This window comes from Microcaecilia unicolor, chromosome 1, assembly GCF_901765095.1.
Source record: "Microcaecilia unicolor chromosome 1, aMicUni1.1, whole genome shotgun sequence".
NCBI lineage: Eukaryota > Metazoa > Chordata > Amphibia > Gymnophiona > Siphonopidae > Microcaecilia > Microcaecilia unicolor.
This window is the reverse complement of record NC_044031.1, coordinates 29766328-29787746: the sequence shown is the minus strand read 5'-3', so window position 1 is coordinate 29787746 and position 21419 is coordinate 29766328. Positions and strand designations below refer to the sequence as shown.

The window sequence follows — 21419 nt, the reverse complement described above, 5'->3', positions numbered from 1 at the left end:
AGCAGTTACAATGTTAGCACAATAGAACATTTTAACTGACAGTGTAGGGTATAAGCAAAGATGGAATATATAGATAGGAAAGAGAGTAAGAGGAGTTAGAAAATAAGGAAATAATTTAAAGAAAAGTGCACGTGGTCAGAGAGATGGTTAAATATTATCCCAGAGAGAGAGAGAGAGAGAGAGAGAGAGAGAGAGAGAGAGAGTGTGTGTGTGTGTTCGTTCCATGTTTCACCTGCTTCCTGAAGTACAGATAGTCTTTTTTTTTTTTCCACGGAGTCTTTAGGGCAGTGCGTTCCAGTGTGTAGGGGCTACTCCGGAGAAGGCTCATTTGCCAGTATCACGTTGTGTAATGTCTTTTGGAGGGGCTGTGGTTAGTGTAACCAATATAAAATATATATCTACTATAATAAAACTCACCCTCAACGTTCTGAAGACAACGTTCTGAAGTCACTCAGTAAATCCCTGAAGGGTTCATGGATTCATGGTGGTGAAGCCACAACACTGACCATGTCTCTCTGCCCCGCCCTCGCATGACGGACCAATCAGAAAAAACACCCTCAACATTCTGAAACACAAAGGACCATCACAACACCGTTCCCAGGCAACACTAGCAACGTAAGACGGACCAATCAGAGGAAACTACGTGACAATAAGGGAGAAGCATTCCCCAGCAGAATGGCTCATTATCTGTGCAGCACGGAGAGCACAGAACCACCGCTGGAACGAGAGAAGAATATTCCTGCGGTGGGTATGTGCAAAAATAGACCCCGGGGGGGGGGGGAGAAATTTTTAAATGCCTAATGCCAGTACTGAAGAGTGCCAGAGGGCCTACAGCACAGACTATATTTGGGATCGCTTGACATGGAGTCAAAGGAGCCGGAAAACAACGTGCCCGTCACCATCTGGGACGTGGGCGAACAGGACAAGCTGCGGCCCAGCTGGAAGGATTACCCGCGACCCAGCCAGCAGCAAACAGCTACCAAGGAAGGGGGAGGAGTACTCCTTCCCTGCCTAGGAATCGCTGGAGACTGGCTGCCAAACTAACGAAACAACCGCACACCGACGCACCACCTCCATCATTCGAAAGGCATCCACTCTTTCTTCAACAGAAATGCAAACTAATAATACAAAACAAACAAAGAATACATGGTTTCTCAGGCGGCTGCAGGTAACTCCCCACCCCCTTCCTCTTCCCCTTTTGCCGAAGCGGCCAAGGACGTGCCCAACCATCCCCAGCCTCAGGCAAGCTGTCTCCCACCTCGGGGATTCCCCGAGCACCCGGAAAAAGACGGCGCTGATTCCTGCAGCGCATAAATGTTCCAGGATTCCCCTGCAGCCGGCCTGAATTGGACCAAACATACCGGATCACCCCCTCGACGGCCCAAGACCGTGCTCTTCTCCCTTCCGCCAACTAAAAACAACCATCCCCGTCCTCAGGCAAGCCGTCACCCACCTCCTGGATGCCCAGAACCCCAGCCCAATGGAAAAAGATGGCGCTGTTTCCAGCATTCCCCTACAGCAGCCCTGAAAAGGCCAAAAAATACCGACAGACAAAGAACGTGCTCCTCTACCTTCCGCCCATCTAAAACAACACTGCTGCCTCAGCACAACACAAAAAAAAAAACCTGGAAAAAAAACTCAGCAAAGGCTGACCCCCCTACAACCACATTTACATTTCACCAACAGAAAGACCCCCCTCCACAAACCTCCTTGACAGACAAAACCACACACACACAATACAACAGAAACACACCCTCAAAGCCACACACCAATCAAACCCACTTTGCCAGCACAGCACAGCACATACAACCCCCAAGCAAAAAACAAAACAAAAAAAGACACACATCAACAACCTGCACACACACCGCACCTTCACACACACACACACACACACACACACACACACACACACACACAAAAAAGCCGCATGCTAGCGCCCGTTTCATTGGTTTCAGAAACGGGCCTTTTTTACTAGTATATATATATATTTTAAATAATTTACCTGACCCCTGTGAGCTCTAGGGGTTTGTTTGGGTCCTGGGGCGGGACCACCATGGGATCGTTCTTTCGGCGCAAACCCCAGGGTTTCCGGACCGCCGCTGGAGAAGGGGATGCTGACATTGTGGGCAGGAAAAGCCCTGGACTCCCTGAGGCCTGCAGGGGCCTAGGGAACGCTGGCTGTGTGGGTGCGGTGTTGAGAGGCGTGCTGATATCATCAATGGCATCAGCAGCGCATGCGCAGCAGAATAAGTGTGGCCGAGGTCTCCAGTGGTGGACCACTAATGCTGTGCCACTAATGTTTTTTTATTAAAAATGCAAGGGAGAACTTGTTTTGACCCCAAAAAGGGTCTTATTAATAAAATATTAATTTTGGCTGAAATCGTGCATGCGCATGCATGCGCGAATTGTGCGCTTGTGGTGCACTTTTAATTAATTTCAGCCCAGTGGGTGCTGGGAGATGAGGGGGGTTACTGGAGGCGTCCTTGGTTGTCAGGGTAACCCCAAAATGGCGCAAATTCCGGCACATGCTCAGTGAGGTCCATGGAGACCTGCACTGACACTTACCCTCTAAAAAGTGTTAAAAATAAATTTAAAAGTTTGTGGAAAAGTTTTAATGGCAGTATTTAGATGTGAGAAGCAGATATATGTGTGCTGTGGATTTACTTGAGCTCACGCTTTAAGCAAATGAGTTAGTTTCCAGGAAATTCTAATTAGGGTATTTGGGAGTTAAAATTAATGCAGATTTTTATATGGCTCTAACTTGATTCATTATTTTACAATCCAAAAATGGAGGGTTTCAAGGTTTATTTTGTATATAAAATAGATATTTGGAATATTAGAGTGAGCTGTAGGGTTGCTAAGAGCACTCTGATTGGCTGCTTTGGTAACTAAGGGAGACTGAACAGTTAGTTGGAAGCAGAGCAATGGACAGCCGGAGAAGATCCAGAAGTGCTGCTGGAGTGCAGTCTAACTGAGAGAGATTTTGTGTGTGAATTGGTGCTAAGTCATCTAGACTACTGCAATACCATTTATGCCAGATGCAAAGAACAAATCATTAAGAAGCTTCAAACCGCTCAAAACACAGCAGCCAGACTCATATTTGGGAAAGCGAAATACGAAAGCGCCAAGAGAAACCCCTAAGAGAAAAACTACACTGGCTCCCACTAAATGAACGAATTGCGTTCAAAGTTTGCACCCTGGTCCACAAAATCGTTCATGGAGAAGCTCCGACCTATATGTCAGACCTTATAGACTTGCCTATTAGGAATGCATACAGATCATCACGCACATTGCTCAATCTCCATTATCCTAACTGTAAAGGGCTAAAATATAAATCCACATATGCAACCAGTTTCTCATACATCTGCACGCAGCTATGGAACGCACTACCGAAGGCCATAAAAACAACGCAAGACCTAACCATCTTCCGAAGACTACTGAAAACAGATCTATTCAAGAAGGCATACCATAAACATCCATCTTAAATACTAAATAATAACACTATACACGATCTACACAAAACCGAACTCACATGACGGATTAACCTCTTTGATATTAATGATCAAGAATACCACTTTAAACCTTATGTTGAATAGGGTCTCTCTATAGTCGATGACCTAATGTTTGTTACAATCCAATTTATTACTCAGGAACCTTCATGCAATACCATAATTTATTCTTCTTTACCATGTATGCATGCACATGGTGTATATATATACCGTGATCTGTTCCATATATGTTATGTTCCATGTATGTATGCACCTTAACGCAATACTATTTATAATTCTGTTACCTGGAAATGGCAACCGCCATTACGGCAAATGTAAGCCACATTGAGCCTGCAAATTGGTGGGAAAATGTGGGATACAAATGCTACAAATAAATAAATAAAAAGTATTTGTAGTTGAAATAATAATAAAAGTTGTCTGAAAGTGAGAGAGAGAGAGTGTACATTTCCAAGGAAAATTTAAGGTAATTCAGAGCAGTTTATCTGATTAGTTCTGAATTGATAGCGGACTTAAAGGTAATTTTATTTCTGTGATAGGGGAGTTTTTGTCACAGACAAATCCATATATAAGTTTTGTTTAAATTACAAGAGAATTTTCTGATCAGTGAAGGAGAGGGAGTGAGACCTCTTGACGGTACCTTTGGTTTTATTAATTAAGGAGGTTCTCTGTTTATTAAAAGAGTCCCTCTGTAAAGCAATCTGAGAAGATTTAAAGACATTTCTTAGACTAAATTTGCATGAAAGAAGACAAGAGAAACTGAAGCATCATCTCTCTATAGTTAAAGTGATTTATACTTATAGTTAAAGTGAGGGAAAGAACGTTCAAGATTAATTTAGGATACTCAGACAAGATTTGTTTTCCCAAAATAAGGGAAGTTTTATTTTATTTTAGTAAGAAAAGAAAACAATCCAGTTAAGGCATCCTATGTCAGGCAGGCACACAAACAGAGATACACACATTTAAGGGAGGAAGTCTCTTTCCCTTTATTTGTAATTTATAGTAAGGATTTCAGGAAGAAGATTCTGCTGGCAAGTCATCCAAGACAGATGAGGAAACCAAGATCAAGAGAGCTGGAAGAACAAAGTTAAGTAAAGAAGAATTAAAGGACCTTAAGAACATTCAGACATTAAAAGAAAACTGAACTTTCCTGATACTTACCTGTAATTTACAACACAGAACTTGAACCCTAACAGAAAAAAACATTTAATGAATTAAAAGGTTCTAGCTGAACCTGGTTTCAGAATAGTTGTTCAAATTGTTATACTTACTTTATTCCACACCCTGTAAAAGAAAAGGTATAGAGGTTATTAGAAGACAAATATTAAATTCCTTCTATTTAGAAGTTCTTATGGTTGAATAATTTGCACAACATCATATTTACTTGAATGTTAATTCTTGACTTGATTACCTGTAAAAGAAGAAAAGGTATTAGAATGTTATACACTGGATCCAGTAAGTAGTTTTAAAATGTTTTCACCTATTTATTGAATAACTTAATTTTAAGGACAATTTTAATTAGTAATATTTTCAATTTATCAGTGCAATATTTTACCAAGCACTTTAAACTTACCTTGTGTGATGATCTTGTAACATCATTTGATTCTCAAAATCACTTCATCACAATAAATAAACATACATTTTGTCCACCTGGTGTCACCTAAAAGGGTGGAGTATTTTCTTTTGTACTACCCCTCTGCCGGGAATTGAATCCAGAGTGAGGTAACTCGACGGACTCAACTACATTTAAAAGGTAATTAAATAGGTCTGAATTCATTTTCCAGGAGGGGCTACAGAAGTGGCGCAGTCTGTGGCAGGATATTGGGGTTTCTTTCAAGTTCCCAAAAAAGATTTAAGTGTAATTCTGTTATAAAAGTGAGAATTCTGTGTGTAACTAAAATTTAATTTACAGCAAGTGAGTACTGGAAGGTTAATTTGGGTGGAGGAAGGTTTGATTTATAATAGAACCCTGAGAGTCTGATAAAAGATAATAAGTGATCAAGATGGAAGATATGCAGGAGAGAATCAGAGAACTAGAAAGGCAATTGGAAGACCTGAGAGGACAACAGAGACAGATACAACATCTGAGTCAGTCTCAACATGTGATTACACCTCCACAAGTAATAAATACCATAGTGATTCCCAAAGAGAAGAATATTCAAGATTTCTCAGATTTCCCTACTAAACCTGCTGACTTAAAAGTTGAAGAATGGATTGGGAACACTGAAGCCAGTTTAGAAGTGATACACATCCCAACTGAAGACCAGTTGGAGGTGGTCAGGAGCATATAAGAGGACAAGCTTGAGATGCAGTGTAATATTCCTTACCTAGGCGGGGGTGCACAATAGACATGCTATTTGAAGTGCTTTTGCAACTGTATGGAGACAAATTGCACATAGGTTTAAGAATTAAAGAATTTTATGAAAGGCATCAGAGACATGGAGAAACAGTAAGGGACTATGCATATCAGTTGCAAGAAAAAAATGTATGCAAAAATAAATCGTGAACCAGATAGAAATGGGGATCCTGATACCACGCTTAAAGAACAATTTGTATTTGGTCTAAAAGATTACATCTTACGCAAAATGATGGATAAGAAAATGGAAGAACGTCCTAGAATGATGTTCAGTGACTTGTTGCATGCTGCAATAAGATGGTCCGAAGAGGAAAACAATTTTGCCAAAATGGGAATGTTCACGAAGTCAAAGATATGAATCCACTCATAGAGAGGTAGAAATAAGCACTTCCAGAGCTGTAGAGGGAGATTTTTCTTTGTTAAAGGATATATCCTGAAGATTGGGACAAATGGAGAGAGTTCAACAGAGTATATTAGAACAAAGGAACCATGACAAGAGAGACACACAGGGAAAAATTTTTAACTGAAAAAAATAATGAAAAGCAACATCAGAATTTCCGAGAAAATATTTGGTCACAACATGCGACTGGGAATGGAGGTGGTGATATAATGTGCTACCGGTGTCATCAGCCAGAGCACATAGCTAGAAATTGCCTCTCAGAAAGAAGAAATGAATATTTTACTTCTTTAAATAAAGAAAGAAAAACCGGAAGAAGACAGACCTAGTACGAGTACATCCTTCCAAATTAGGTAAAGGTCTTATATAATCCATCTACCAAATTTGTTCAAGTAATTTTCCCCTTTTATAATTGCTCCTTAGACATGTGGGGAACAGATTGCCTAATCTGGTATTAACCGTGACAAGAAAATGGCTTGGAGCTGTGCATGTTTCGTTTTCCTACTTGCTCGCTAAACCGGCTAGAACTAGTTTAAAAACCATGTTGCTGGCTCGTTAGGTTTAGTGTATCTGGACCCCAATCAGGCAATTTCCTGGACTTCCTGTCATGGCCAAATGGGGGTATGAGGCACTTCAGCAGTACTCCTCACCCAATCCTACTAGAACCTCAGAATTCAGCAGCACTGAAGTATAAACGCACAAATTTAATTTAAAAAAAAGACATGACCAGGACAAAAAGAAACAAAACTAAATCAATCAAGGGTTTCTATATAGACAAGCAGAAAATAAAGTCTTCTATCTCTAAAACACAAACCTCCCTCCTCCCCAGACATCTCCAGCACCTCTGAATGCAGAAGAAAGAAATGAAGACACAGGGCCGTGCAAACCCGGTAAGCCGGGTAAGCACGGCAGGGGGGTGCCTGCCTTCAAGGGCGCTGCGCCATCCGAACCAATTGTATTAAAAAAAAAACATACCGTGTTGGCGCATCGGCGCATGCGCTACTGCAGCCTTCCCGCGCGCCTTCTCTTTGGCACAAGAGACTCTGGAAGCGAGAAAAGCTTGTTCTTGATACAGTCTGCTTCAAGTGCAACAGCTTTCATAAACACTGGCTTTTTGTACGAAAAAGCAATTTTCAGAAGCCATGCACCCAGATAAAAGGATTTGGTAAAATGGCCCAGCCTCCGTGCAGCTACCCCCACAGAATGGCACAGCAAGCCAGTTCGGGGGAGCGCCTCTGTCTAATTGATTCCCCAAGCCTTGATGTCCAAGAAGAAGTGAATAAGCTTATTAAGGCAGCCTCAGTATAGGTATGTATTATTTGCTTCTCCCTTGAATATAGACGCAGATGTCAGAGTGGCATAATTCACTTATTTTCTCCATGCTGAGGGGTTGTTTTTAAAGAGGGCTTTTCTGCCTTTCCTTCCAAAACTTGACAGTTTGTATCTTCAATCATTTCTTTATTCCCCCCCCCCCCCCCAAAAAAAAAAAATGATTTATTGCAAGAGTTATGTATGAAATTCATATTTCATTCTGTTTGATTTTGAAACCCTCCCTTTTTTATTCTGCTTTTACCTGATACTCCTTGTTTGCTAGAAGTTTTTATTATACTAGATATGTATATAAGTTTTTTAAAATATTTTTTATGTATACACACCTTTTTTATGTATATGCATTTATTAGTTGTGATTATACTTTTTAGACTCCTGAGGCAGGTACTATTGCCAAAACACAGTGCCATGTTGAGTCAACTTTAATAAAGGACCCCTTGACCATCTTTAAATCCCGATTGAAAGCCCACCTCTTTAACATTGCTTTTGACTTGTAACCACTGTATCCACTCGCCTCCACCTACCCTCCTCTCCTCTTTCCTCTACACATTAATTGATTTGTTTGCTTTATTTTTTGTCTACTAGATTGTAAGCTCTTTGAGCAGGGACTGTCTTTCTTCTATGTTTGTGCAGCGCTGCGTATGCTTTGTAGCGCTATAGAAATGCTAAATAGTAGTAGTAGTAGTATAAAAGGGAATTATGTCAAAGTCCCTTCAACTAGTACTGTTCCCCTGTTGCAGTACTAGCTGACACTATCCATTTCTGTTCTTATTTCATAGCTTCTAGAACTATTTAGCTTTCACAATTCAGCAGGGAGCATGTTTACATATAATCCATTTTCTCTGAAAAACTTAGTTGCCTCTGAGTATACACCCTCCTCTGTAGGCACATTTAGGTTTCCTTTTATAAATCAAAATGCAGAATCTTTACTGTCTGTAGCAACCTCTGAACTGTGCTGCTGGACAGCCTTTAAATTTCTTATGCTGTTTTGACTGTAGATGGGGGGGGGGGGGGGGCTACGATTGTAAACAACCTGGTGGATTATTACCTTGAATCAAATTCAGAGCAAGCAGTGCGCCTCCTGTCCACTCTGCAAGAGCCACATGATAAGGTAACTTGCTGTCTTTATACCCTTATTTTTAAGGAAAATAAGAAGATGTTCCTCATCACCACAGCAGAGGTAGGAAAATACATCACAGGCCTAAAACTTTCCAGCCCTCCCTCCCCTCACAGTCACTTTGGGATGATCTTGGCACCAAAGTATGGAGAATGGAGTAGCGGCATATTAACATTTATGTTATGAAATGGCAGAATAGACGTTTGTATGCTGGAACAGAAATAGTTGTGTCAGCCATTTTAGAAATATTGACAATCTCAACGTGTAATTAAACTCTGGAATTCTTTGCCAGAGAATGTAGTAAAAGCAGTTAGCTTAGTGGGGTTTAAAAAAAGGTTTGAATGGCACCCTAAAGGAAAAGTCCATAGCCCATTATTACAATGGACTGCGTTTTAATCCAGTAGACAATGGTATTAAAAGACAAATTCATTTCTAATGATGTAAACACTTACATTCAGCAATAATGAATGCTACAGAATTTAGGCATGAAGGTTAACGTGTTAAGTGATAACAGACTTGAGCCAGTCTAAACAGAATTTTAAAGTCACAGTATTCCTAGTTCTAACTAAACATGTATGTCATGTCACTACGAAATGTAGCCTTATTTAAATATTTAAGTTAAAATCAATTAGTATAACATTTGAGTTATGTGTCTAGCACACAAGCTGTACAGGGCTGGATGTGTGGGTCGTCAGTATCTAAGGGGGGAATTGAACCCAGTTCCCCTTGCTCTCAGGCTGTGAGATATTGTGCAATTTGGGCCACTTTCCAAATTGCACAATATCTCACATTATACCATTGTGCGGTTTATATTCCCACCACCAAACTTTTCACAGAATGCACCCCAGCCCCATGGTCCAGTGAGCTGGGTGCAACAGTGGCCAAGGATGCCGACACTCTGCAGCTGGAGACGGATGAGGAGGATATTGGAGACCTGGGCATGAAGGCATGGGAGCACAAGGCTGATCTTGAGCAGGAGCCACCACCAGGACAGGAAGAACTGCATGAGGATGAGGATTGTCTTGCTATGAGGGAGAGATTATTAGAGCTTTGGCAAAACAGAGAATTGAACAGAAGGTCATGCTCATGGAAGAGGTCACCGGAATGCAGGAGGAGCCAGCAGCAGTAAGGGAGCGGAAGAGGAAAACATGTGGTCAATCTTTATGTTAATTGGTATCAGTTAATTGTACTGCATAATGGGAGTAGGGTAGGAGAGGGGAGAGGGTGCATGGGGGTGGGGAACTGACAGCTATGTGCTTGTTAGTAAGAAATATCTCACCATTATTACAGAAAGTGAATCTGGAAGAGATGATCCCAGACCTCCTGGCCTTCCTGTCTTGCTCTTTGAGGTTGAGATCATCTCGGGGTCCCTGGCATTCCACCTCATCCCTCTTCTCTCTGACCTGTTCCTTGGCTTCTGACATATGACAGGTTAACACCAAATTCTGCAGCATGCAGCAGACAATGAAAATGTCACAGACCTTGGATGGCCTATATCCCCAGAGCGGTCAAGACATCTGAAGCAAGACTTTAGCAGTCCAAATGCCCGTTCAATCACTCTCCGCGTTGCAGCTTGTGTCCTATTACATCATTGCTCCTCTGGCCTCTGGGGGTTCACTATTGGGGTCACGAGCCAGCTTCTCAGCGGATAGCCACAGACCCTGTGATCTGGGAAAAGGTGTTAACGGTTGAATTTTGGAAATGTGCAACATAGAGCTTTTGTTGATCTGAAGGGTCCCCTATGTTGTGTGGCCAAGTGAGATCATTGAACCTTTCCTTTCACATATTGGTGGAAGTGGTTGGGAATTTTTTAGACTGGGCTGGTGTCTCAGACGTCAAGAGAACTTCCTTGTTTGTATCTGCAGACTGTAGTTAGTCTTGCCCTACTGAAATATACAGTTCTGACACCACTATTAAAACTTTAGAACACACGCTGAAAATGTGTCATGCATAAATCGCGCTTAGCAGTCTACTATTGTATGCGCCAGAAGTTAGGCCTGCTTTGAGCCGGCCTATGCATAAGTGGCCACTTTAGGCAAGGTTGTGCATGATTCTATAACAGCGCTCGTACATTCTAAACACGCCCCCTGATCACATGCCTTTTTCGAATGTGTGACTGCTAAAATTAGCACCAACTATTAGAGAATACGCATAGAGAGATAAGCGCGTATGTTCCAATTATTGCGATTTAGTGTTAATTGGTTCTTGCCAATTATCGGTGCTGATTAGCTTCTTAAACAATTAAGTTGTGTGTGTAATATGGCCACACACTCAGATTAGCATCCATAATTTAAGGCACCATTTATAGAATTTACCCCTTATTGCATTTTGCCAATAGTTTTAAATCAAATCAACATCCCTAGTGCCAGACAGTGTCACAAGCGGAAGAAAGGCTGATGGGAACACAACATCACACTTTTGGTTAGGTTGAAAGACTGCTTCATTGTGATCAGTTGCTGCCAGGTCCTATTAGTACCCCCTGACTTTCAGCCCTGCTCCATGAACTGGAAGAGGTTACTCTCCGATTTAAAGGGGTAAGCACACACAAAGATGGTCTAATGGCTCTTCAGTCCTGGTTCTCACAGTGCTATCTTCAGACAGAGCACGGTTGAGACAGGCTCTGAGTACAGCGGGAAGTTTCTGGACCGGAAAAATGTATCAAATTACTTTTATTAAATCAGTCCTTGTGTCTGCTAAAAATGCAGACAATACAGTCCTTACCTAGTGAGATCAGAGTCTCATAATTCTCCTTCATCACCTCCCTGTAAAGCTCCTTCTGGCCTTCATCCAAATACTCCCACTGCTCCTGGGAGAAGTGAACAGTGATATCCTCAAACGTCACTGGCTCCTGAAACACAAACCAGAAACAACTCAGTGACATGTGGAAGAGCTCAGAACACATTATATTTGATGATATCTGTAGGGCATAGTTATCAAAGTGGGCTACTATTAAGATGTGTTATTTTACCATGAACTCAAGCTATTTTAGTACAAGTCCCATTGTATGCAATGAGACCTACTTAGTAATAACTGGGGTTAACAGTAAATTAACATGTCCTAACTATAGCCCACGTTAACATCCCTCCAATGTGTATTGTGAATTGCAGAGAGATTTATGATTAGCTGTATAAAAATATTTTAAATATAGGCCAGCTATGTTCCCAACTTCATATCATGAAAAAAAGGATTCGAGGACCCCTCCAAAAAAATACCACACTTGTTCCCTAGGGATGTATAGAGCCAAAAGCAAGTTTGATTTGTACTGCATTTTAACAAATGTTTCCCAATTTTGGGACATTTCTTCAGGTTCTTTTTACTTATTCACCTTTTGATACAACTTTTTAAAGATTGCACGTGGATTCATTTATAGGTATATGTACAACCAAGAGAATTGCGGGCACTTCTAGCGTTCTCTCCCTTGTGGCCATAGACTCAGTTTCTTCCATGTACTCCAGGGTTTTCAACTCTAATTATGAAAAGATTCTCTATAAGCAAAAAACACAAAATGTCAAATGTCACTACCTGGAGAAATCAGTCTGTAATAAAAGCAGAGCAGTGGCTCTGAAGTCCAATTGAAGTAACCAAAATAAATTTCTCTTTGCTACATTTGCACAGCCTGAGATTAATGGAGACACCTATCTGAAATGCACTAACGGCAGAGTTTGTTCAAGTGAATGGTTCCCCTGAAGCAGCGTGAGCGAAACAGGGCCTCTGTCGGGAATCCAGATTTGGAGTGTGCAGCAGAGAAACCCAAGTAACTGTTTCTTCTGCCAATGTTTTCTAGTTTTCAAGTTACTGGAAGTTAGGATTGCCTTTGGTTGTTTTGGACACCGCATGCATTGACTCATTAGAAGCTAAGAGGTCCTTTTACTAAGCTGCGGTAAAAAGGGCCCTGCGGTAGCGGAGGGGGCTGTTTTTGCCGTGTGCCAGGCCTGCAGTGGGTAAAAAGCCCCTAAAAAAGACATGGCTATGTGGTAAGATTATTCTTTCCGCATGGCCATGTGGGGAGGGGGGGGGGGCACTTACCGCCACTTAAGGGCTCCCGCGGTAACCGGGCAGATTACCACAGGGTTAGTGCCGTGCAAGATAATACGGAATTATTTTCCGTAGTGCCAGAAATGGCGCGCATTCAAGGCAAAACTACCGCTGGTGGATGCGTTGGGCCGGAAATAGTTCCGGGTTGTTACGAGGCAACTCTTTAGTAAAAGGGCCCCTAAGTATTTTTTGTTGGTTTTGCACCTTTAGAAGGCTTTTGAAAATGTAAGATTTGATTCAGTGACTGAGCACGTGGGGTGTCAGTGGAGTTTTTCTGACCAGTGATGTTTCTCCTTGAGTAAGCCATTTGTCGATATTCTGAAAAGATTTTAATATCAAGGGTTCACTGAGGTCTTTTGACCATATTTTTTCCACTCCTGTTTCTTTTTCTTTGATTATATCTGTCGACCTCAATGTTTTTTTGGTGGTATGAACTATTTTGCATTCAGCTCCTACTTGGTTACTGATTTGCAACCTATTTCCTCTCATGCACAAAAGTCTCTTTTCCTTTCCAGTTCTAAAAGCAAAGGTATTGGAATATTATCTCAGAAAATAAGTTTCTCTGTATCAGATCTCACAGGAAGTATTTGCAGTAATTCTTTAGGGCACCTTTGCTTCTCTAAAGTTACTGTTAATAGTCATTCGTGCCCCTAACATGGCACAAGGCTTCTAGTGTGCGCATTTAAAAGGATCAGCTATCTGGTTTTTCTGATAATCTTATTGGGAGGTGGCTGGAATTCTTGCTTGATCCCTGTACTGGATAGATCAGCGTTTTTCAATCAGTGTGCCATTGCACATTGGTTTGCTGCAGGAGTTAAGGGTCATTTATCAGTAGGGCCAGCTTAATTTGTGCCACAATGGAGTGTATCTTTTAAAAGTTTCCTTCTCTCTAGTGGTCAGTGCCAGCAAGCAGCAATTCATACAGCGTGCTTGTTGCGTCGGCCCAGGAGCCTTCTCTTTGATGTAACTTCCTGCTTCCACATAAGCAGGAAGTTACATCAGAGGGAAGGCTCCAGGGTTGGCACGAACAGCCTGTATGAATCGCTGCTTGCTGCCGCCAACCGCTGGAAACAAGTAAATGTTTAAAAGGAAATGGGGGAGGGGGGGTCAGCGATAAGGGACGATACCTTGTTGCTGGCTGGAGACGGAATAGGAGGGAGAGATACTGGACTTTTCGTGAGGATGGAGGGGGTGGAAGAGAAGGTAAATGCTGGACTATTTAGTGGGAGGAGAAGGTAAAATGCTGGATCATGTGAGGGAGTGCAGGTGGGGGGAGGGAAAATTCTGGACCACGTGTGGGTGGGGTAGAAGGTAAAATGCTGGACAATTTGTTGAGGTGTGCCTTGACAATTTTAGCGACATGTACGTGTGCAGTGAGACGGAAAAGGTTGAAAATCTCTGGGATAGGTCCTCAGGGTTTGAGTCCCGCTTTCCTGTATCATCTGAATCGCTGAGCTGGATCACTTTGCAGGATGTGTGGACATCTGCATAACCCTCAGCAAGAGATCACACCATCCTAAAGAAGAACTGACCATCAGTTATGCTCTACGAGCTTTCGGGATACATTCACTCTTACACTGTATTCGTAAATATCTTCAGGAATATCAATTTCAGTTGTTGGTTCAGGCTTTGTTGCTGAGCTCTTTAGATTACTGTAATGTAATATATTTAGGTAGTTCTCAAATATTGTTGCGAAAGTTACAAACATAGTGACAGCAGATAAAGACCTGAACGGCCCATCCAGTCTGTCACATTCATTATCGATTGATGATTAAACCAACAATGAATGTGATATTATATACTTTATCACGAGTCTTTCTTTGGCGTTTCTGGGACATAGACCGTAGAAGTCCACCCGGCTCTGTCATGTTCCACCTACTGGAGTTGCCGTGAAAGACCGCTCCAGCCTATCCGAATCCATCTTGTCATTTGCGGGACCCAGACTGTAAAAGTCTGTCCAGCCCTGTATTCGGTTCCAGCTACTGAAGTTGATTTGAAGCAGGGTCCAGAGCCCGAGGTGAGGGGGCACATTCTAGCCTCCCCCGGCATTACCGACCCCCCCCCCCCCCCGCCGCCACCAACTTTGACGACCCCCCCCTCCCGCCGCCAACCCTCCTCTACCATCGCCTACCGTTGTTGGCGGGGGACCCCAATCCCCGCCAGCCGAGGTCTTCTTCTTCCCATGAAGGCTTCGTTCTGTTTCTGACATCCTGCACGTTGTACTTGCAGGATGTCAGACTCACAGAAACAGAACGAAGCCTTGCAGGTCAGCCAGGCTTCATTCTGTTTCTGTGAGTCTGACGTCCTGTCAGAAACAGAACGAAGCCTTCGCGGGAAGAAGAGGACCTTGGCTGGCAGGGATTGGGGTTCCCCGCCAGCAAAGGTAGCCCACGGCGACGGCAGGGGAGGGTTGAAAGGGTCATCGGCAGGGGGGTTCAGGGCCAAATCTACGGGGGCCCAGGCCCCCTGGCCCCATGTAGCTACGCCTCTGCTTTGAAGCACTTTCCAGCCTATCCTAAACTGGATTGCCATGTACAGACACAGACCTACAAAGTCTGCCTGGCACCGGCCTTAGTTCTTCACAGCCAGAGTTGCCGTCCAAGCGTCACTCACACATTCACCCACCTGCAGCCATTTAATGGTTTTTTTAAAAAACTTTTTTATATTATGTTTGTTTTCCATCCGCGTTGAGATTGATGTTTTCTTTAAAACGCTCTGATCATTTGTCAGCTTATTATTCTAAAGTTCACTGGGTGACAGTGACTGCTAGGGTTTTTTTTTAAACTGCCGTGTTTAATGCACAAGGTTTGTCATGGTTTTGCCCCTTTTTATCTGTTAAGATGCTTTGCCCAATCAATGAACGGCAAAGTAAGGAAGATAGTTCTCCTAACAGGCTGTCAATTAGGTAAAGAAGTTTCTTCTTTGATTGTACATAATTTGATGTCTGCACTTTTTAGATGCTTACTTCAGACATTTGTTTCAGAATTATGAAAGGAAATGAATATATTTGGGCGTTTTTTACTAAGGTGTGTTCACGGTTTTAGCGAGCTCTAAAATTGTGGGAACACTAAACGGTAAAGACGCCCATAGGAATCCATTGGCGTCTCTAAGGTTTAGCGCACGCCAAAAACGTAAAAAAAGACCCTCTTAGTTTTTAATTGATTGTCCAGTCTCTTTTTATGTAACCCGCATAGAACTGTGAGGTTTTGCGAGCTAAAATCAAAGGGTCCTGTTTACTAAGCTGTGCCCTGTGTTACTAAGCTGTGCCCTATGGGCATCTACACGGTTAGCGTGTGCTAATTTTTAGCTCTCACTAAAAACGATAGCGCACCTTAGTAAACAGGGTCCAAAGTGTGTTATATTACTACTACTACTATTTAGCATTTCTATAGCACTACAAGGCATACGCAGCGCTGCACAAACATAGAAGAAAGACAGTCCCTGCTCAAAGAGCTTACAATCTAATAGACAAAAAATAAATAAAGTAAGCAAATCAAATCAATTAATGTGAACGGGAAGGAAGAGAGGAGGGTAGGTGGAGGCGAGTGGTTACAAGTGGTTACGAGTCAAAAGCAATGTTAAAGAGGTGGGCTTTCAGTCTAGATTTAAAGGTGGCCAAGGATGGGGAAAGACGTAGGGGCAATTCCTGATTTATCTGGGCATAAGGGATGTAATTTGGCTGAGCTGTATTAGGAGGTGACCTTCTAGGAGACTTGGAGATTATGACAGTCTCTAGAGTTTCTTATCTTATAGGAGAGGAGGAGGAACTTGAACAGTGCCTAGAAATGGACAGAGAATAGAACGGCCAATCCCACGGCTTCCCTACCCCCTGACCTTCAAAGAAGTCAACATGCCATATCCCACTGCCATTCCTACATAAGAAAGTAGCTCTAGTCTTTCAACTGGTTTAATTTGGAGTTATAGACTGCATTAAAGAAACTGTTGTATTTAGAAGGAATATTTGGTTCAAAAGGAGAAAACTTAAGATTGTAGCAGGAGGAAATGTCCTATTGTGGATTAAAAACTGGTTGAAGGATAGGAAACAGAGAGTGGGGTTAAATGGGCAGTATTCACAATGGAGAAGGGTAGTTAGTGGGGTTCCTCAGGGGTCTGTGCTAGGACCGCTGCTTTTTAACATATTTATAAATGATTTAGAGATGGGAGTAACTAGCAAGGTAATTAAATTTGCTGATGACACAAAGTTATTCAAAGTCGTTAACTCGCGACAGGATTGTGAAAAATTACAGAAAGACCTTACGAGACTGGGAGACTGGGCGGCTAAATGGCAGATGACGTTTAATGTGAGCAAGTGCAAGGTGATGCATGTGGGAAAAAAGAACCCAAATTATAGCTATGTCATGCAAGGTTCCACGTTAGGAGTTACGGACCAAGAAAGGGATCTGAGTGTCGTCGATAATATACTGAAACCTTCTGCTCAGTGTGCTGCTGCAGCTAGGAAAGCAAATAGCATGTTGGGTTTCATTAGGAAAGGTATGGAAAACAGGTGTGAGAATGTTATAATGCCATTGTATCGCTCCATGGTGCGACCGCACTTTGAGTACTGTGTTCAATTCTGGTCGCCGCATCTCAAGAAAGATATAGTAGAACTGGAAAAGGTGCAGCGAAGGGCGACTAAAATGATAGCGGGGATGGGACGACTTCCCTATGAAGAAAGACTAAGGAGGCTAGGGCTTTTCAGCTTGGAGAAGAGACGGCTGAGGGGAGACATGATAGAGATATATAAAATAATGAGTGGAGTGGAACAGGTGGATGTGAAGCGTCTGTTCACGCTTTCCAAAAATACTAGGACTAGGGGGCATGCGATGAAACTACAGTGTAGTAAATTTAAAACAAATCGGAGAAATTTTTCTTCACCCAACGCATAATTAAACTCTGGAATTCGTTGCCAGAGAATGTGGTTAGCTTAGCAGAGTTTAAAAAGGGGCTAGACGGTTTCCTAAAGGACAAGTCCATAAACCACTACTAAATGGACTTGGGAAAAATCCACAATTCTAGGAATAACATGTATAGAATGTTTGTACGTTTGGGAAGCTCTCCAGGTGCCCTTGGCCTGGATTGGCCGCTGTCGTGGACAGGATGCTGGGCTCGATGGACCTTTGGTCTTTTCCCAGTGTGGCATTACTTATGTATTAACATGATTTTTGTATCAAATTATCTCTGTGTCCTTCCTAGAGAACATGTTTAATAATGGTATGTGGCTCAATCACGGTGAGACTTATAGTACCACCCACCCTACCCCATTCCACTCACCCCTGAGCTTCCTATTCATATATTAATAACCCAATAAACATACACAACACTCCTCAGTCGCATGCAGGTAATAGTGTTGCATTAGCGCACTGTGATGCTCAAGAAAACAAGATATGAGGTGGTACCAAAAACAACGAAGGTAGCTCAAGAGAAAAGACACCCCCAAAGCACTGATAAAAAGCTCAAAAAAATTAATTCATGGCAAACTGGCTAACTGCCACATACTCATATAGAAACAAGACGGCAGATATGAGCCATTTCGGCAGATAAAGGCCAAATGGCCCATCCAGTCTGCCCATCCTCAGTAAACACCCTCCTTTTCCTAAGAGATCCCACGTGCCTGTCCCATGCTTTCTTAAATTCTGATACAGCCCTGTCTCCACGACATCCACCACCCTTTCTGTGAAATAGTTTTTTCTTAGATTCCTCCTATTTCCTCTAAACTTCATCCTATGCCCTCTCATTCGAGTTTTCCTTAATTTGAAAAAGGCTCGCCTCCTGTACATTAATGCCACTGAAGTATTTAAATGTCTCCATCGTATCCCCTCTCTCCCACCTTTCTTGAGATTCATAAGCCTGTCCCTATACGTTTTATGAGAGAGACAGCTTATCAATTTTGCAGCCGCCCTCTGAACCGACTCCATCCTGTTTACCTCTTTCTGTAGGTGCGGTCTCAATATCAGCCTATCAGCCAATACTCAGCACAAGAGAGGAACAAAAACACAACTGCAATTGGCCAATCAGAGGCACTGTTACCAACCCAGGAAACGCCACTGTCATGAGGGTATGTTTTAGAAGCAGGTGATGCATAGCAGCTTTGGATTGGCCGCCATTTTGAACACGCTCCGTGACTGTTAAGCAGTGAAGGGAATGTAAGTATGAGGCAGTAAGCCAGTTTGCCATGAATTAATTTCTACGCCTGATGATGTGAACTACCTTTGCTCATACTTACACGGCTTTGTGATAAACATGACAGTCGATATGGGTGAATTGTGAAAAACACAGCAATAATGTTGAGTTTTCCCCTGATAAAGCTGTTGGTGAAACGGAGATTCCCGTTGGTATTCAGGAAAGTGCTGCTTGTTTCATTTTGAGTGAACTGAGAATATACCTTCAGTATGATTTAAGTGGTGTTACAAGGTAGCCCAGTTGCAAATGTTTAATCACGATAGTGATATAAGTGTAACAGCAGTAGTAGAAGCAATATGGTAGTATACTAGTAAATTAGACAATAAAAAAATTATATAAGCTGGATGGCGAGTGAAGTCGTAGCTGGTGGCCACATGAGGTCCTTTTCTCAATGTAGTGAAAGGCATCAAAGGTTTTGATTCCACACATGGTTTGTAGTAAGAACTACAGAAGTAAGAATCTGAAGTGGAGAGACACAGGGCTAGAGGGGGGAAGGAGGAATAAATGTAGCTGAATGTACATAAAAAGGCAGATAAGAGAAATGGAGAAAAAAAGTTGAAACCAGGGGCGTAGCCAGACCTCGGCGGGAGGGGGGTCCAGAGCCCAAGGTGAGGGGGCACAGTTTAGTCCACTGACCCACCCCCACCACTTTTACGCCCCCCCCCCTCGTCGCCACCAGGTACCTTTGCTGGCAGGGATCCCCAGCCCCCGCTAGCTGAATTCTTCCTTCACTGATCTGTTTCTTTGAGTCCTGACTCCTGATGTCCTGCATGCACGTCCTGCATGTTATGTGCACGCAGGATGTCAGGAATCAGGACTCACAACTCACAGAAACAGATCAGCAAAGGCGCCGGAGATCGGCGCTGAAGACAACTTCGGCTAGCAGGGGTTGGGGACCCCCGCCAGCAAAGGTACCTGGCGGCGGAGGGAGGGGGGATCGAAAGTGGAGGGGGAGAGTCAGCAGTGGGGGGGGGGTCAAAAGTAGAGGGGGCCAGGGCTAAATCTGTGGGGGGCCCATGAACCCGTGGTCCCACCTAGCTACGCCCCTGGTTGAAACAGAAGGATTGATGTTAAAGAGGGATGGAAAAAAAAAAAAAAGACAGGGGCGAGAAGACACAGAAAACAGATACGAGATCCTTAAGGAGGACTTAAGCAAAAACAAAAGGAAGTGACCAAAAAGGACCAAGACCAACCCAACTGGAAAAAATAAAATGATCAAAGGTATAAAAAAAATTTTTTGGCAATTTTTAGAGATTCAAGAAGGTTTAACTTTGAAAAATGTGCATTATTTATATTTTGATCTGTACAGGAGGAAATACATTTCTATTTCTCTATGTTCCGTGTTCCACTTCTAAGAGTCTGGGGCATCTTGAGGTTTCCATTTAATTCTTTGTCTGCATATTTGTTCCTAGGTGACTGTCTACACCTTTCACGTACGAGGTATAAGTGAGGTGAGGAAAAGAGAAATAGAAAGAGAGAGAGAGAGAGAAAGAGTCAGGAGAAGGACTGAAAGGATAGAGAGAGAGCGGGAAGGTAGAGAAGGTGGAAGATGGGAGAGATAGACATAGGAAAAGGCATGAGAAGGTGAAGAGAAGAGATGAAAAAAAAAGCAAAAGAGGGAGGGAGGGTAAGGGGGAAAGAGGGATAAAATGGAAGCAGGAATCGCTGAGCAAAGGGGGGAGGAAAGATGAGTGGAAAAGGACAGAAGTAGAGAGAAGGAAGGCAGAAGAGAGGGGAAAGAAGTAAAAAGGGAGAAGTGGAGGAAGAAATGAGGGAAGAGGTGAAGGATGAGGGCATTATGGAGAGTTGGGGAGGAAGAATGTGTGTGGAAAGATGAGGAGTGATGAGTGTGAGCAGGAGGGAGAGAACTGAATGGAAGAATATAGGTGGGGTGGGATAAAGCTAATTCCTCCCCCACCTCCCCCTAAAACAAAGTTGGCAAATTAAGCCTATGATGGAAAGCGAATCTAAGAGATCAGAAGAAACAGAAACTGGGTGTCATAAAGCAGAGAATTAGGTAGAAGAAACTCAGGGGCTGCAGAGAATAAAGAGCAGAACTTTGTTTTCTGGAGCCCCAGGAACTGATTGAGCAGTGCCAGGCTCATTTCTTCTCCTGCTTGTGTATCAGAAGCTGCCTGCCATTGCATCCCCTGCTGCCCACCTCCTACCTGCTGAGCACAAAGCCCTGCAGCCATTCTTCTGCCCTTCTCCATAGCACGATTGCCTTGGCTCCCTCTCGCCGGCTTTGCTGAGTCAGTCAGTGCAAGGGCGCGGCTCAGCTGTTCTCTCCCAAGGAGGTTTAATAGACAGGAGCTGAAGTGACGTCAGAACGCTGAAACCAATTAGGTCTGTCTAAGTTTCCCCTTCCCAGCGCAGCCGTCATCCCCATTAACTCGAAACAAAGCAAGCAAACCTATAAGCTGCTTCATCCACCTTGTCATTCTTTATTGTTGGTAGCATTTTTCTTTTATCTCACTTATATTTTCAAACATGCTTGTG

General features: G+C 42.9%; 1 protein-coding gene and 1 long non-coding RNA gene across 2 annotated transcripts in view; both read right to left on the bottom strand.

Moving 5' to 3' along the window:
• The window catches only part of LOC115464267 (gastrula zinc finger protein XlCGF26.1-like), a 51542-nt gene extending 30375 nt beyond the window's left edge, over positions 1 to 21167 (bottom strand). Inside the window, exons 1-2 of the mRNA XM_030194666.1 lie at positions 21089 to 21167; positions 11427 to 11553 (exon numbers count right to left, since the gene is read on the bottom strand). Of these exons, the coding sequence (XP_030050526.1) occupies positions 11427 to 11553; positions 21089 to 21133 (172 nt within the window). The 5' untranslated portion in view covers positions 21134 to 21167. The remainder of the gene's footprint in view (positions 1 to 11426; positions 11554 to 21088) is intronic.
• Positions 4510 to 4789, bottom strand: LOC115464526. The gene is made up of 3 exons (XR_003941264.1): positions 4778 to 4789; positions 4668 to 4695; positions 4510 to 4579 (listed from the first exon to the last, which is right to left on the bottom strand). It is a non-coding gene; the product is annotated as an uncharacterized LOC115464526 (long non-coding RNA).
• Positions 21168 to 21419: the final 252 nt, after the last annotated feature.